Below are 15,892 nucleotides of genomic sequence, written 5' to 3' on the forward strand. Positions count from 1 at the left end.
GGACCCTATTGAACTAAACTGTAATTTAACCACTTCAGCCCTATTGAAAATCTTGAATACTTTCCGATCTACAGCTCACGCGATGTGACACGTCGTGAGCTTGTAGATTGTCTATCTTCACTATTCATGAAAAAGTTGGAAATGTTTTGATTTGTTTTGCCTATTATAACATGCAAATGTTATAATAGGCTTATAATAGGTTATAAAATAGGGGCACCGGGTTGAAAGTGATTAATGTCTGTGTGCTTACAGATTTATTTATTTATTCATGTATTTGCAGTATGAGTGCTATATTCAGCACATTGCAGTTATTCACCGTAAAATATTTTCCAATTGTAATTTCTCTCGATATAAAACTCTACATACTTCAATATAGGCTTCCATCTGAATCAGCAAAGCCAGCGGACCCTTCTACAGAGACACTGGACTCAGATGCTGAAAACGGTAAGCTGACGTCCGCATATCCTTATCACCATCAACAGGGGGGCAATTTCATCCATTATTATCGCTGACGGCCATGATACAGTACATTTGCTCCTTATTGCTTTCTCCAATGTTTTCTTGCCCTGCCAGTCCCCACTCCCACATTCTTCCTGCAAACACTAGAATGTTCCCCGTGAATCACGGCACCATCATGTCTGATACCATCCCATGGATAGCTGTTATGCCAATTTACAGTAATCGCCCCCCTGCTACAATAACGATTGTGCTCTTAACGTCACTCTCTCCGTGATTCAACTAATTTATACGCCAGTGTGACAGCGGTCGCTGTAATTGGTGTTTGAGTTCTAGAAAATTGCTTTACGTATGACCGAGCATTTCACTAAGGGTCAGTGGCCTCAAGATTCAGGATCAATGCGTGGAACCATCTATGATTATTGTGGATATGAACTGAAATAGTTCATAATGAGCGGCTGCTGATGGTGTTGGTGCTTGTGTGTGTGTGTGTGTGTGTGTGTGTGTGTGTGTGTGTGTGTGTGTGTGTGTGTGTGTGTGTGTGTGCTCGTGCGTGTGTGTGCGTGTGTTTGTTTATTTCCCTCGGTGTGCACACACAGCAAAATCCTAAGCGTTCATTAGTGGGCTGGCTGACGAGCGGACTTGTGTTATCTTCACTTTCTAATTTATTTATTATTCCACCCAGTTTAGTGCCTCCACACACTTTGAGCTAGAAACTCTCTTCAGACTTTGAAATGTTCCGCTTTTAGTGGTCTACACTGTGGATTTAATCAACTTTGTATTCTATATTAATATTCTATATTGTATACTATTCTGTTCTACTGTATACAGTATACACACACATTTACAGTCAAAGGACCACAATTGAAATGAGCTCTCAATCTTTTTTGTGTTTCATCCTTTTGATAGATATATAAAATTATAGTTTACGCATGTTTTCAATAAAAACATCAAACAAACAAATACATTTAAAAAGAAACCCATTTTGTTGCACCTATTTTGCACCCTATGTCCTTCATAATTTCACCTAGAAACATTCAAACTTTAAAATGTTCAGCCACCTTTGAAATCAACATTTGACCAAATTTTGTGAGTGCACTGTGCACTGCCAGTACGTCACATGTTTTATACAAACTTAAATATTTTGCACTTTCATTTTTATAATGGAAGTCAATGGGGCTCTGATTGGGTTGAAACCTTGGGGCAACTTAGCCCCACCCCCTTTAATACAGTAGTTCATAACTTTTGAACCACATGTTGCACAGACTTGTGCGTCGCCTCATTGGACTTACTGTAGTTTAGAGTCATTGTTTATTGGTGTATCTTATCCAAAAGTAAAAAAGATGAGGAGTGAGACCACTATACAATGCCCCAAACACATAATGCCTTCAAATATACATCCTTTACAACTGCATTTTCTAGGCAAGGAACACACAAAAGGCTTAACCATGTGGACTACTATCTTATCCCCACCCGCTTTCCTGATTGGTAGATGGATATTTGATAGTTAATTTTTTAACCACATGTACAGATTTGTGGGTTACCTCATTACAGATGTGTATAGAGTCCTTTTCCTTCACTGATGTTGCCTTAGCAACCACTTGTTTTTCCCTATTAACTCTTTGCACAAACAAACACCCAATCTGATTGGATGCTAAACTCCTTTTAGCTTTAACAATAATAATACACAACTCTTGCTATTTTGCACTGTTCTTCTTTCTTCCAAGTCCAACTTTTAAAGTTGAATTCCTTTCAAATGCTTTATCTCTTTAATGTATTTATGTTATAAATGTACATTGAATTATACGTAACTTAAACTTTAAAGATGCATTCCATTCAAATGCTATTTCAGGATTTTACCGTGTGCATGCATATGTAGAGTGCATACTGTATGTGTACAGTATAGACATACGACATAGTACATACGTGCATGTGTGTTCATGTCTGAAAATTATGACTACTGCACATCTGTTTCAGTGCAACTGTGTGTTTCTGTCAGTATAAGTTCATGTTCACTTCCCTTGGCAGAGTTTGGGTGACTGCATGTTTACCTCTGTGCGGGTGCCAGGTTTTGTGTGTGTGTGTGTGTGTGTGTGTGTGTGTGTGTGTGTGTGTGTGTGTGTGTGTGTGTGTGTGTGTGTGTGTGTGTGTGTGTGTGTGTGTGTGTGTGTGTGTGTGTGTGTGTGTGTGTGTCCATCAGGGGCAGGCTTCAGAGGAGATAGATGAGGGGTGTAGCATCATTACTCACATTACTGGCACAGAGCAGGGCAAACAAGCTTAGATGCCCTAACTCTGACCCTCTTTTGACTTATCTGGTACACAACTGTACCATCTACAGTCCCCTCGGCCTCCGTTACTCTGCAGGGACTTTTAATTAAACACAAATTCAACTATTATCCTACTGATAGAATAGGAGAATAAACAGGGTACAAACAGAATTAATAGCTCTCAAGTGCTTTGTGGCTCAAGGGAGTAGAGTAGAGGATGGCACTAACAGTGCAGGATTTAAGGGTTTTATATCCATGGGAGCCACTTACCCTGAAAATGTATGCACTTACATTATGCTACTTTGGAAAATCCACTAAATGAAATATTGTGGCATTTCACTACTCTTCTACTGTATCTCATTCTATATAGTAATGTCCCCATAGAGCTTGTAAATCCACTATTTTTGGTGCGCCATCGTACAACGGAGCGTAGTTTACACATTACTGTACCTAGTAAAGTTGGTGGCCAGAATATCAATAGGAGCCCTCGAACAAGATGCAAATACCAAAAACCTCTGCTAGACTAGTCTTGCACATCTATAAACTCATCTGTGTGTCTGTCTGGCTGTGTGTGTGTGTGTGTGTGTGTGTGTGTGTGTGTGTGTGTGTGTGTGTGTGTGTGTGTGTGTGTGTGTGTGTGTGTGTGTGTGTGTGTGTGTGTGTGTGTGTGTGTGTGTGTGTGTGTGTGTGTGTGCGCGCATGTCCTTCCTTGTTGAGTGTGAAGTCGATTGGATAAGCGGTTCTCAAGAACGCTGCAAGCTGTTTTACCGTGGTTCTCGAGAACGCTGCAAGCAGCTGTACTGTGGTTCGTAAACAGCGCTGCAAGCAGCACTTTCGGGGGCCAAGCAAAGGGCCCGGTCCAAACTGGCAAATCTGGTCCAAATCTGAACGGCCACGCACCCCCAACCGGCACTGCACTAGTTACATCACTACCAATGATGTATTTTTAAAAAACGCAGCAGAAAGCCTGCTTATGGATTCATAACCAGAGTAAAAGTGAAGAAAACTACTGCATGCACTCTTCTCTCATTTAGATGACATATATTGACCGCTGACATTTCAGTATAAATTGCCTTTTTTGAGAGAAGTCCCAGTGATGATAAAGTTATTTTTAAAGCTGCAATCCGTAATTTTCATGTCTTACTCAGGCTTATTTATTCAATGTGATTCTTAAGTGTCAGGTAATTCGTGTTTTTTTATATGCAGTATATGTATTCATTGCTTTTGACAAGTACAAAGTTATCCAATAGCCATAGCATGTCATTTTTGTTGTGCCCTTAGTAATCTACCCCCCACCCCGGTCCAACATAAAAACATGCAACATACAGACAATTACATAACTCAAAAGAAAAATAAATTACATATAAATTACTCAATTCGTATAGTAATTATGATTTCCCTCGCTATCACTCCTGGCACTCCCCCATGGTACATATAGCGTGTAAACAACTCCCTTTAACATGTGTTAACCTAGAGCTTGTCAACGTGTCTGGTAGTAGTTTTATTTGTCCTGTAGCGTCTTTAATTTAGTTATATGTTTAATCATAGGGCCCCATACCTGATACATTTTTCCCGGTGATCCCCTCAGATCCCCTGATTATTTTTTTTTTCAAATTTAGATACATCATGAGGTCTTTAAGCCATACATATGCTTTAGGGGCCAGTGCTGATTTCCACTCCAATAATATCCTTCTTCTTGCTAATAAAGATACAAAGGCAAGCTTCTGCTTTATACCCCCCCCAATAAGTTGGTGATCTGATAAAACTCCAAACAACGCCATCTCTGCACACGGTGACAACTCTATGTTTCAAGCTTCATCAAGGTGTTTAAAAATAGCAGTCCAGTAGCCTTGTAGGCGGGGACATGATCAAAACGTGTGTGTCATGTTTGATGGGGACATATTAAATCTATTACACTACAGGAATCTGTGATGCTGGGGTATATTTTAGAAAGTTTGAAATTCGTGAAAATAATACTGTGCACCACTTTAAATTGCATTAGGTTCAACCTAGCGCATGATGTACGATCATTCACTCTCATTAAAGCATCCTCCCAGAATTCATCATCTATAACCCCACCCAGTTCGTGTTCCCAATCTTTTTGAATTTTGTCCAAAGAAATGAATATCTACAAAATATGTTGTCTATATAAAGATCCCTTAACTTAAAGGACGACTTCACCCATTTTCAACCTATCTTCATTTAATTGGTCCTCACTAATAGTCATGATACTATGGTGAAAATAAATTGTACTTGGTCTGTCTCTCCCAGGAGGGCTGTGGACACTTCAGAAAACCGCCTACCAGTGACATCATCATTTGGCAGATTTGAACAAGATTTGAACATTTTAATTCATATTTTTGGCTTCCATTATAGCATGCTAACTTTCCAGGAATAGATAGCCTGCAGGTTCTATTAGCTTGGATTCCCCATCGATGATGTCACTGGTAGACAGGTTTCTGAACTGTCCACAGCCATCCTCTGAGACACAGACGGAGTAGACTAATTTGTACCATATTATTATGAGGATTAGTGAGGACCTATTATATGAAGATAGGTTGAAAATGGGTGAAGTTGATAGGTTGAAAATGGGTGAAGTCGTCCTAAGGCCTGCTCTCTGCCACAAAGAAAAGGCTGCATCATTCTTGGGCGGGGGAAAAAGGTGGTTGTGCTGAATAGGACTATGGTTAGACATTCCTCTGAGTCCAAGGGCAACTCTGAATTGAGACCAAATTCTTAAAGTAGAGACAACAATTGGATTAGCTGAGAATTTTTTTGTTTGAATAGGCAATTTAGATGAAAGTAAGGCAGAGTTCAGACATTTCTATTGCTAATACAGAAAGCACCTTTTGGCAGAGGATGAATTGCATTTAGAGCTTCATGCAATACTACCTCTCAACCAGTAGTGGTCCTACCCGACAACAGGATACATTCCTCAATAGAAGAGCAGGTAGACCAACTACAACCACCACAGTTGTGTTAGTTATATTAATAATAACTCCATTATTCAAATTAGTCAATAATAAAGTTTTGATAAATCCCAAAATGTATGGATTGCAGCTTTAATGTCCATAATCAAATACTTCCGACCTGCACTAGCTGTGCCTTGAAAGAGTACTTTAAACCATCCAGTAATCCAATGGAGCATAACCTCCCCTGATAATATCAAACTAATTCAATATACAGTAGGAAGAGAGAGCAGACACTCAGCAGAAAGCCCGCTAATGGATTCATAACCACAGTAAAAGTGAAGAAAACTACTGTATGCACTCTTCTCTCATTTAGTTGACATATATTAACCGCTGACATTTCAGTACAGAACTTTCTTCAAGATGCCTGCGTGTCAATAAATTGTTGCTAAATGTCACACAAAATGTACTGCAACTCACAACTAACCATCAAGATTTTGCATGGATGATTCTCTTGACAGGCATTCAGAGACAAGCATTCACATTACGGCCTGTCTACTGTTTAGTTTAGTTCAATAGTAATAGTATTTTTAATTAATTGTATTGTTACCATCAGAGTTATTGCCATTATCAATATCGTTATTGCCAACATTCACATCCTCTTTGAATTCATGTCTGACTCTGCACATTGCAACTACATTCAACTCACTACCACACTAAGCCATTTCAAAGCCATTTATCTTAGATGCTTTGGGCTATTACAGTTAAACTCACGTGTCTGTGACAATTCCACTTGTTCTTGTTCCCTGACACACACAGGCATGCAGACACACACACACACACACACACACACACACACACACACACACACACACACACACACGCACACACACACGCGCACACACACACACACACACACACACACACACACACACACACACACACACACACACACACACACACACACACACACACACACACACACACACACACACACACACATGCACACACATGCACACACACACATGCATGGTGCACCTGCCTGTCTGCTTACGTCTGCACGTCTTGTCTCTGCAGGAAACACCACAGATATCAATGACAACAGGTAAGATACAACACCGTCACTCATTAATATGCACAACGTCTCCCACTGTTTATCAAGGTCTTTATATTGTTGATGTCCTGCAGAGGCCTCTGGCAATATCCTGTTTTTACATTCTTATATTACCAGGGAGTCTGTAGCTGAGTAGGTAGAGAGACTGTTATTATGTCTGTTTATCAGAAGGTCGCCGCTTTGCACCCCGCTGTCGCCCAGTCTGTGTCGAAGTGTCCCTGAGCAAGACACTTCAGCCATAACTGCTCCCTGCATAATTGCTCCCTGGGGGGTGCCCGCTGGCCTAGTGGTCCAGGTGCATAGCCACATACGCTGGTAATCCAGCATGACAGTGTGCCCCGGGTTCGACTTCCGATCCCAACGACCTTTGCTGTGTGTCACCCCCCCATCTCTCTCCCCATTTCCTGTCAGCCTACTATCCTATCAATAAAGGCAGAAAAAGCCTGCAAAAATATCTTTTAAAAAAAAGAAACTGCTCCCTGGGCCCCTCCTCCTAATAGTTAGGATGGATTAAATGCATAGGATACATTTCACATAAGTGCAAATGTATAGTGACGAATATCCCCCCTCCAAAACAACAACAACAAAAGGGGACTAATTCATTAATTTATGTATTTATTTTTTAAATGTATTCATAAAACATCTTGTCAGCTGTCACAGAAAAGAAAAGAAAAGCAAAAAACTGGAGGTCTGTGGTTTCTGCAAAGATGTGAGCAATGAACCTGACACTGGTCATGTCCGACAGGAGTCATATCATCCAGATAGTAACTGTAGCATGGTCTAATCACATTCACTGTAAATGTGCCTGAACGATGAGACGCTGTAACTAACCACAGCTGCTTCCACTGCTTTCCCTCCCTCACTGCTATGTCTGACTGAACCGTGACTGCCCCCTTGGTGCTGTCCCTGCTACTGCGGCTGACCCTTTGACTACTGCTGGCAATGATGATGATGATGATGGTGGTGATGATGGTGGTGGTGCTTGTGGCCTGTGGTTGTGATATATTGCGTAGTGTGTGTCTCAGTGTGACCTCTGTGTCCAGAAGTGATGTGTACAATAATCAGGACTCCGTGAAGTTCTACTGCCAGCAGCCAGAGGCCTCGTTCAGCTAATGACCGTCAGCAGGTAGGAACCAGTCGCACATAAACGTTCAACTGTTTTGTTGGCAAAGTCATTTTTTTCTGCTACATTTGATAGAGGGGGAGAGAGAGAGAGAGAGAGAGAGAGAGAGAGAGAGAGAGAGAGAGAGAGAGAGAGAGAGAGAGAGAGAGAGAGAGAGAGAGAGAGAGAGAGAGAGAGAGAGAGAGAGAGAGAGAGAGAGAGAGAGAGAGAGAGAGAGAGAGAGAGAGAGAGAGAGAGAGAGAGAGAGAGAGAGAGAGAGACGGGGGGGGGCTGAGGGCTGGATATTAAAGTAAAGTGCCAGAACAGATTAGTTTGCTACTTGTCAACGTCGGCCACCAGGGTTCCAAATGAATGCTTACGGTCTGTAACTCTTGAGAGTATTGCAGACATTTACATTATGTACATTTGTACACTCTCAAGAGTTAAATTAACACTGAGGATTTTACGGTGTGTATATATATATTTTTTTTTATTTATTTTATCAAATGGGGGTCCTTGGCCTAATGCATATCAAACTGTGAGTCATTGAAATTCAAAAGGTTGAGAATCACTGGATTAGTAAATCAATTGATTAAATCAAAGCATTATCTCTAAAGAATAAAGGAGTATAGCCTTCTTCAGGGTAAAGAAGTCTGGTGTATGTGTGACATTAAATACACACATTTCGTAATATCCCTGTTCTTACAATTTAAAAAAAAAATGTTTTGGATCAACAAATCCAAAAAGTTCAAAGAATGCAAGTCAAAACTCAAAGTGAATTTCAGGTGGTCTGAACATGTATTGACAAATAAGGAGAAGCTCTGTAGCACGTACCACGGAATAAAAGAAAGACATCATCTAGTCTGATTCTACAAATGCCTTCTAAACCAGTAGTTCTCAAACTTTTTCGTGCCAAGGACCCCCAAACTGATATATATATATATATATGGCCGCGGACCCCCATCTGAAAATATGTTGTGCCAGGGACCCCCAGAAGATAATATTTGTGTTAAACAATTCAAAAGGATATATTCTTTTGATTTAGAATCATTTCAAGATTTTTCAAAAAGGTTAAAAAATAGCGGATGTACAAGCTTGCAGCAAGGCTCGAAGTGACAGTGCTAATGACACAGATGCTTTCCCTGGTTTTAATGGGTTAATCATTGTAGTATTGTGTATTTTATAACCTATTGGTCTCACAGGGTTTCATTTTATATCCACTGTTTAAAAAAACATGTGGTACTTACTCTGACAAAAATGGTTAAATGTTTTAGGAGCTTAAATGTTTTAAGAGTAAATGCTTGTACGGAGGCCTAGGAGAAAAGGAAGGAAAGGAAGGGAGAGACAGCAAAGTCTGTCTGAAAATTAATACTGTTCATTAATTAACCGGCAATGAGGTGCCCTCATTTGAACCCCAGAGCTGAGTTAGGATTGTTATAGGAACCAAATGGACACAGTTCTCTGATAGTGTACAAATGGAACCAATTGGACTTGTAGGGTTAATTTGGTTCACGTTTTACATTCACACAGTTAACCCATTCAATCCGGGAACGCATCTGTGTCACTTTCGATTTTTTTTGGCTATGAGCTTGATATACAAGCTCATTGCGCGGCACGAGTGCTGCGCTATGAGCTTGTAGATCTGCTATGAAAATGTGTGCAAATCTTCGAACATATTTATTTTTAACTCAAATCTTTGTCCCTGGGGGGGTCCCTGGAACAAAATATTTTGAGATAGGGGGGTATCATTTTGGGTGGTCCTTGACATGAAAAAAGTCTGGCAGTGAATGAGTTCATGTTAAAGCGCCACCATGAGGCCAATTTGTGCAAAACACACTTTTTGCTACTTTTTGTCCAAACCTCACACAAATCGGTACACATTACCTCTGTAGTCATGTGATCAAGATGTACCTGTCAGATTGCTCATATTCCATTCTGATTGGCTAAGATAATGTACAGTGAGGCAGTAGTTATTGAAAAATAAACTCCTTCAGGGCATAGGTGCAGTTTGGATGAGTTCATGGAGTTCACTGTACCCTCTAGGGTTAGCAGACTTGGAAAAATGCACATGGATTCAAGAGTTTATTATTTATTATTTATTTTTCTCTAGAAAAAATGTATTGCTGTGTTGTGATGATATGCAGTGTTTTGGTGTGACTAATGGCCACTGTCCATGGTCCTGAACTGTCAAAACCGCTTATTTCCTTCTTTCTCCACCCATGCAGTATTGTGAGGGTTCGTTTAAACAAACCCTCACAATACTTCATGGGTGGAGAAATATGATTAACGACACTCAGAGAGAGAGAGAGAGAGAGAGAGAGGGAGAGAGAGAGAGAGAGAGAGAGAGAGAGATTGTATTAACCACTAAAACCCCTAGTTGACTGGGGTTTCCCAAGGCTCTGTACTTGGTCTGCTCTTGTTTCCTTCTACACAAAATCTCTTCGGTGAAAATAGCTGATCTTTAAACTTGTGAGCTTGTAGATCTGCCATTTTTGCCGATTGTTCGCCCCATATGTCATACAATATGATAATTCACAATGACTGGAGAGAAGCCTTGGTAGCAGACACTGCACTCATAATACAGTATGTTCTGTTACTTTATACATTTAGAAAATATCCAGTAGCTCTGGGTGGGTAGATCTTCAGCGAAAGGGAGAATTAAAGAAAAGAAAAACCTGCATGACTTGCAATTCACTTCTTATTTTCTATTAACAAGGCAGGATTTAGTTTTCTTCTCCCAAAATCTGATTTGCAGACAAGCCCATTCTCCTGGTCTGGACGAGGTTATTGAGGTCAGCCTTCACTCAGAACCCAGGTGTTAGAATTATGCAATATGGTGTATTATTCATTATGATTCTAGAATGTGTACACAGCTCTGCTCCAGTGTGTCCCCACATAGAGTATACGACGTGGACCGGAAAGAGAGAGAGAGTAGTACTGCATCGCTACTACTACTGTCTGAATTATTTAGTCAGTATAAGGAGACGTGGGGGGGAAAGTCTCCCACTGAGTTGTTTAGTAAAATGCAGGGTGAAGCTCACATTCGAAATCTCAAGTCCTGCAATGCACCTGATTCGTTTTTATTTTGTCGTAAGACGGTGTCGCGTGCCGGAAATAGACGATTTACATGATCGCAACGCGTCTTTCAATACTGTGACGCCGTGAGCCTGTAGTTTGCTATTTTCGTCACGCAACACTGCCGTGCGACGTAGTATAAATTAGACCTCACTGTTGACACGCCAGAGGTGAGGATGTTGCCCAGACTTGTTAATTCTTTCAACAAGTACAGTCAGTGACTCATCGTCTGTTGTCTCGACTTCTGCTGCATCCTCTTCTCTCGTTCTCACTCCGCTTGTTAATACTTCTATTTCTGTCTGCCTCTCTCCCTGCCCGTCTGCTGTCTGTCCCACGTGTCTTTATACGTTAACTTTTTCTCATCATTTCTCTCTCTCTCTCTCTCTCTCTCTCTCTCTCTCTCGCTCTCGCTCTCGCTCTCGCTCTCTCTCTCTCGCTCTCGCTCTCGCTCTCTCCTTACTCCAGGTGGCTGTTTTCCTTCCTGACATCTTCTGTAAATCCGCATGCAGCTGACCTTCTATCTCTCCTCTCCGGCCCTGAGCTCTAGTAGGCCTCTCTACATCTTTCTATAGTTCCTGTATCTTCTTCTTTGTATCCTGCCCTCTCCTGCCTGCTCCTCCTCAACCCCCCCCCCCCCCCCCCCCCTTGTTCATTACTTTGTGGGTGATGTATGGTATATGTGGGTGTCCATAGAAACCACAGCGGGCCCCTAGACCTGGCAGCTTTGTCACAACTACCCCTCCCTTTTTGTTGGAATAATTGGACACTCAACTGCAAGCGGTCTGGGGGTGTGGTGGGAGAGGAGTTGCAGTTCTTCAAGTAAGCACTAGGGTGTGCTGTTTGTCTCAATGAATGGGGACATTATGAAGATAAGTATTGGGACATGAAGTTGATGTTACAATTGTTTTGGTAATGGGTCATCTGCAATGATATTACATTACACAAAGACAGCAATTTTATTTATTTTTTTGCTCTTCACATAAAACCATGTTTTAAAAAAGACAATAGCATAAAACTTCTGTTTACTTAAGTGAAATTGTTTATGTTTTTGTACCTTTGGTTTTTGTCCCTTTGTTGTATTATAGATAGCTCTGTTCAGCACAAGGACAGGAACAGTATAATAACAGAGCTGCTAAAGTAACCGTATTATTTTAAAGAGAGGTAAATTGGAAATTCTGTCAACAGAAGATTAGCAGAACTAATAGACGTAATGTCTGTATTCCTTATAGTGCAGTCCACCCAATTTGACTGTCCATGTAGCAAAACCCAATCAACCCAATCCAACCTAAAGGCAATATCAGCATTGTCCCAAAGATGTCCCCATTGATCAAATATAAAATATCACTTTAACAGAAAGGACATGAATAAGCAGCAGTAGTCTGTATTACTTTCACCATGGCATCCAGTAAAGCCGAACCACCTAAGCCCTATTTTATACTAGCGTGGCAAAGGAAGAAGATCTACAAGCTCGTGATGCATTGTGAGTTTGCAGATCGGCTATTTTCGGGACGCCAGGTTGAAATTAGTTACTTTATACTCCATCGCATGACTGTGTCGCTTGCTGACAATTCGTTCTTTTTAAAACACATCTTGAAGAGCAATTCCTGTGGGTAAGTGACACCATAGTGCGATGGTGTATAAATGAGGTTTAAGTGAACCAGGTTGGTCCCTGACTGTGTGGTGAACTCTGCTCTTTGACCTCGCCTCTGGGCCAAGCTCTGAACACACAATGTTGTTGTACCTACACATAGACATACTGTACACAAATGTACACAAACAACACACATACAGTATATGAATGCACACATGTGTGCATGCTGATGCAGGCACGCACACACACACACAGGCACACACGCACACACGCACACACACACACACGCACGCACGCACGCACGCACGCACACACGCACACGCACACACGCACGCACGCACACACACACACACACACACACACACACGTTTGTGTTACTATACTTGTGAGGACATACTGTAAAGCTGAAAATGATCTACAAGTTCACAATGCAACTGTGTTGCGAGCTTGTGTAATCAGCTACGGTATGTTTGGTGCATGACACCTGCATGCAACTAAGTATAAATTCGGGCATTACTCCAACACCAAACCCTAAATTTAACCTCGAAATGCGTAACGCCTAACCAGAATTGCAGCCTGATTCTAAAAATATTTTTTTGTTTTCATCATAAAACAAATCTCTTGTGCGGATCAGGAAAATTGTCCTCAGAATGTCTTTTTTTCTCAAATTTTAATATGCTTGTGAGGACATTAAGGCCATCACACACACACACACACACACACACACACACACACACACACACACACACACACACACACACACACACACACACACACTGTATACAGGAGAGCTTGAGAGCTTGGCCAAGCCTTAATGTTAGACACTTTCTTGCATCAGACCTTTTTTACTCCAATCAATGAAAATCAATAGAACAATGTAAATACGTGTGGCCCTTCAAGATTAGTTTACCCTACGTTTTGTATTTTGCTGGCCATTCGATTAAATATTTAAGATTCCAAGCGCATCTCATCTAAACCAAACCTGTCTTTAATTTTACAACATTCGTAATCCCATGTACCGTATCTCCTTTTCTGTTAAGAATTAGGATATTGTTGTGAGAAAAGAATTGGCGCTATTGACATCAAAACAATAGTAATGCTAATAATGCTAAACAAAACAGCATTGTGAGATGAACAGGGGTGACAATGTACAATACCGCCAAAGCACGTCAGACGTTTACACTCCAGCACATCACTCATGCTGTAACTTCCTCAAAGGGTTAAATGTGTTTTCTATCTAATTTAATGCCAGGATTTTACAATAATTCAATAGCAAGTCATTGAAACCATTTACTGCCAGTGGGAAGCAGTAAAGTTGACAAAACTGCAGCTGGGGGGGGGAGAGAACAAATAAATAAATAAATGAGATTGCTATTTGAGTGTTTTTGCATTGTTGAGAGATTGTTGAGCTGTAAAATGTTGCAGTTTCGGATGTCTGTCTGTGAAGGGTTGTCTGCAGATCGATTCAGTTTCTATCGTGTCATCCAAGCGCATGGAAGTGTACAAATTGAGTGATAATATATAACAAACAAAAAAACTGTGTCGAAATGGTGTACGAACTATTTTTATACTGTCAGAATTAGTTTGAGAGATCATGAATGCTATTCATTCTTTGCTGTATTGGAAAATGTACCATCGTTATTATAGTATGGCATTTGATTTGAATGTTTATTTTGTTGATATTATTTTGTTATACTGCAGAATGCAGTAACGTTTTCACAGTTGAAGTAGGTCTACAGTACAGTATTTTAAAGGTGTACATTGTTTGCGAGTACGTTTAATGAACATACATGAGCGTGCGCTCTGCACAGCTGACATTCCAAAATCATTTAGTCTGGGAGACAACCAACGCTGCTGTACGTTTCTCCCCAAAACGCCTCAAATTAAAACCAAAGCCCAGCATGCAGTTTGTGGGGGGTTGCAATTAAATGGATCATGCACTCGTGTAGCCTACAGTATATACTGTATGTTCTGTTGGCGATGTTGGCTCGCAGGCTACTGTAGAATGACGGGAGCACTCAGCCCTATCTTATCCTTCACACACGCACGTATGCACACACATACACAGAGTTTGATTTGTGGGGGGAAAACTGAGGGGGGGGGGGGGCATTTTCATAAGCTTGTGAGCTTGTAGGTCTGCAATTTTTTTATTATTATGAAATATGGACACCAGGGTTAATGTGGTTAACATATTTTTTTTAACATTTCCCAAAAGTGAATTCAGTCTGACCAAAAGCAGGGATAAAGCACATCCCCAACAGCGATAAAAATGAATGGCCGTTTCTATCAAAAGCAGGGATATCAAATGCAGAGGCTTGGATTCCCCCATTCCCCCAAGCAAAACAAACACTATGTATGACATCACAGATTTCTCTCAGAGGTACCACCTCATCAGCCAATGAGGTATTTGACTTCTGACCCCCCAAAAACCCATAGCCACATACAGTAGTTACAGTGATTCCCAACCTTTTCTGTATCAGGGCCCATTTGAAAATCGCGTCATCAGTGCCCATACCCTAGGTGGGGTTGGCGAAGGGGCCTTTCTGTGTGGAGTTTGTATGCTCTACCCGTGTCCCCTGGGGTAGGTACCCTCACAAAAAAACATGCAGTAATCCTGGTCTCTATACTAGCGGCCAGGATTATAGCTTAGGCAATTGGCACTGGGTGAAAAAATGGGCTACAAAATGGGCTACTGGAAAGTGTTCGCGGCCCACCCATCTGACCACTTAGGGGCCCAATTGCAATATCCTCATGGCCCACCAGTGGGCCCCAGGCCCACAGGTTGGGACTCAGTGCAGTAGTATGTTGTGTTACTTGCGATAGCTGACAGGCTATCAGGTTCACACCGGCAGAAGGTGTGTGTGTGTGTGTGTGTGTGTGTGTGTGTGTGTGTGTGTGTGTGTGTGTGTGTGTGTGTGTGTGTGTGTGTGTGTGTGTGTGTGTGTGTGTGTGTGTGTGTGTGTGTGTGTGTGTGTGTGTGTGTGTGTGTGTGTGTGTGTGTGTGTGTGCGTGCGTGCGTGCGTGCGTGCGTGCGTGTCTTTTGGAGGGGAATAGGGGCATTGAGGCTGTTTTCCGTCAGTCTCTGTCACTCTACAAAGTTCATGATCCCTTTAACGAAACAACACCCTCTCCCTTTATTTGCATTGGGGCTGATCAGCAATGCATTAAGCACTTTTACCAATTATTATGATTTTATTTTTTTAAACAGCTTTTTGTCTGAGTGTCTAATACTGTAACTGATGAGATATATTTTGTTCCTTACAGTAAAACAGTGGTTCTCAAAGTGGGGTCCCCCAGGGGTCCTTGAAGGGGTTCCTGGGGGTCACCAGCAAAATGATAGTTAGGAACCAAATGGACAACTTTACAGGTTTGTAACTC

The 15,892-nt window shown here is 41.3% G+C and overlaps 1 protein-coding gene across 1 annotated transcript in view; it reads left to right on the plus strand.

Moving 5' to 3' along the window:
* kif5ab (kinesin family member 5A, b) overlaps positions 1-7,859 on the plus strand; it is a gene marked incomplete at both ends in the record, with an annotated part of 129,593 nt that extends 121,734 nt beyond the window's left edge. The window contains 3 exons of the mRNA XM_084061759.1: positions 377-444; positions 6,710-6,737; positions 7,760-7,859. Coding sequence (XP_083917885.1) covers positions 377-444; positions 6,710-6,737; positions 7,760-7,859 — 196 coding nt within the window. The remainder of the gene's footprint in view (positions 1-376; positions 445-6,709; positions 6,738-7,759) is intronic.
* Between the last annotated feature and the right edge of the window lie 8,033 nt (positions 7,860-15,892).

Source organism: Gymnoscopelus microlampas, assembly GCF_963454915.1.
Source record: "Gymnoscopelus microlampas genome assembly, chromosome: 7".
NCBI classification, from domain to species: domain Eukaryota; kingdom Metazoa; phylum Chordata; class Actinopteri; order Myctophiformes; family Myctophidae; genus Gymnoscopelus; species Gymnoscopelus microlampas.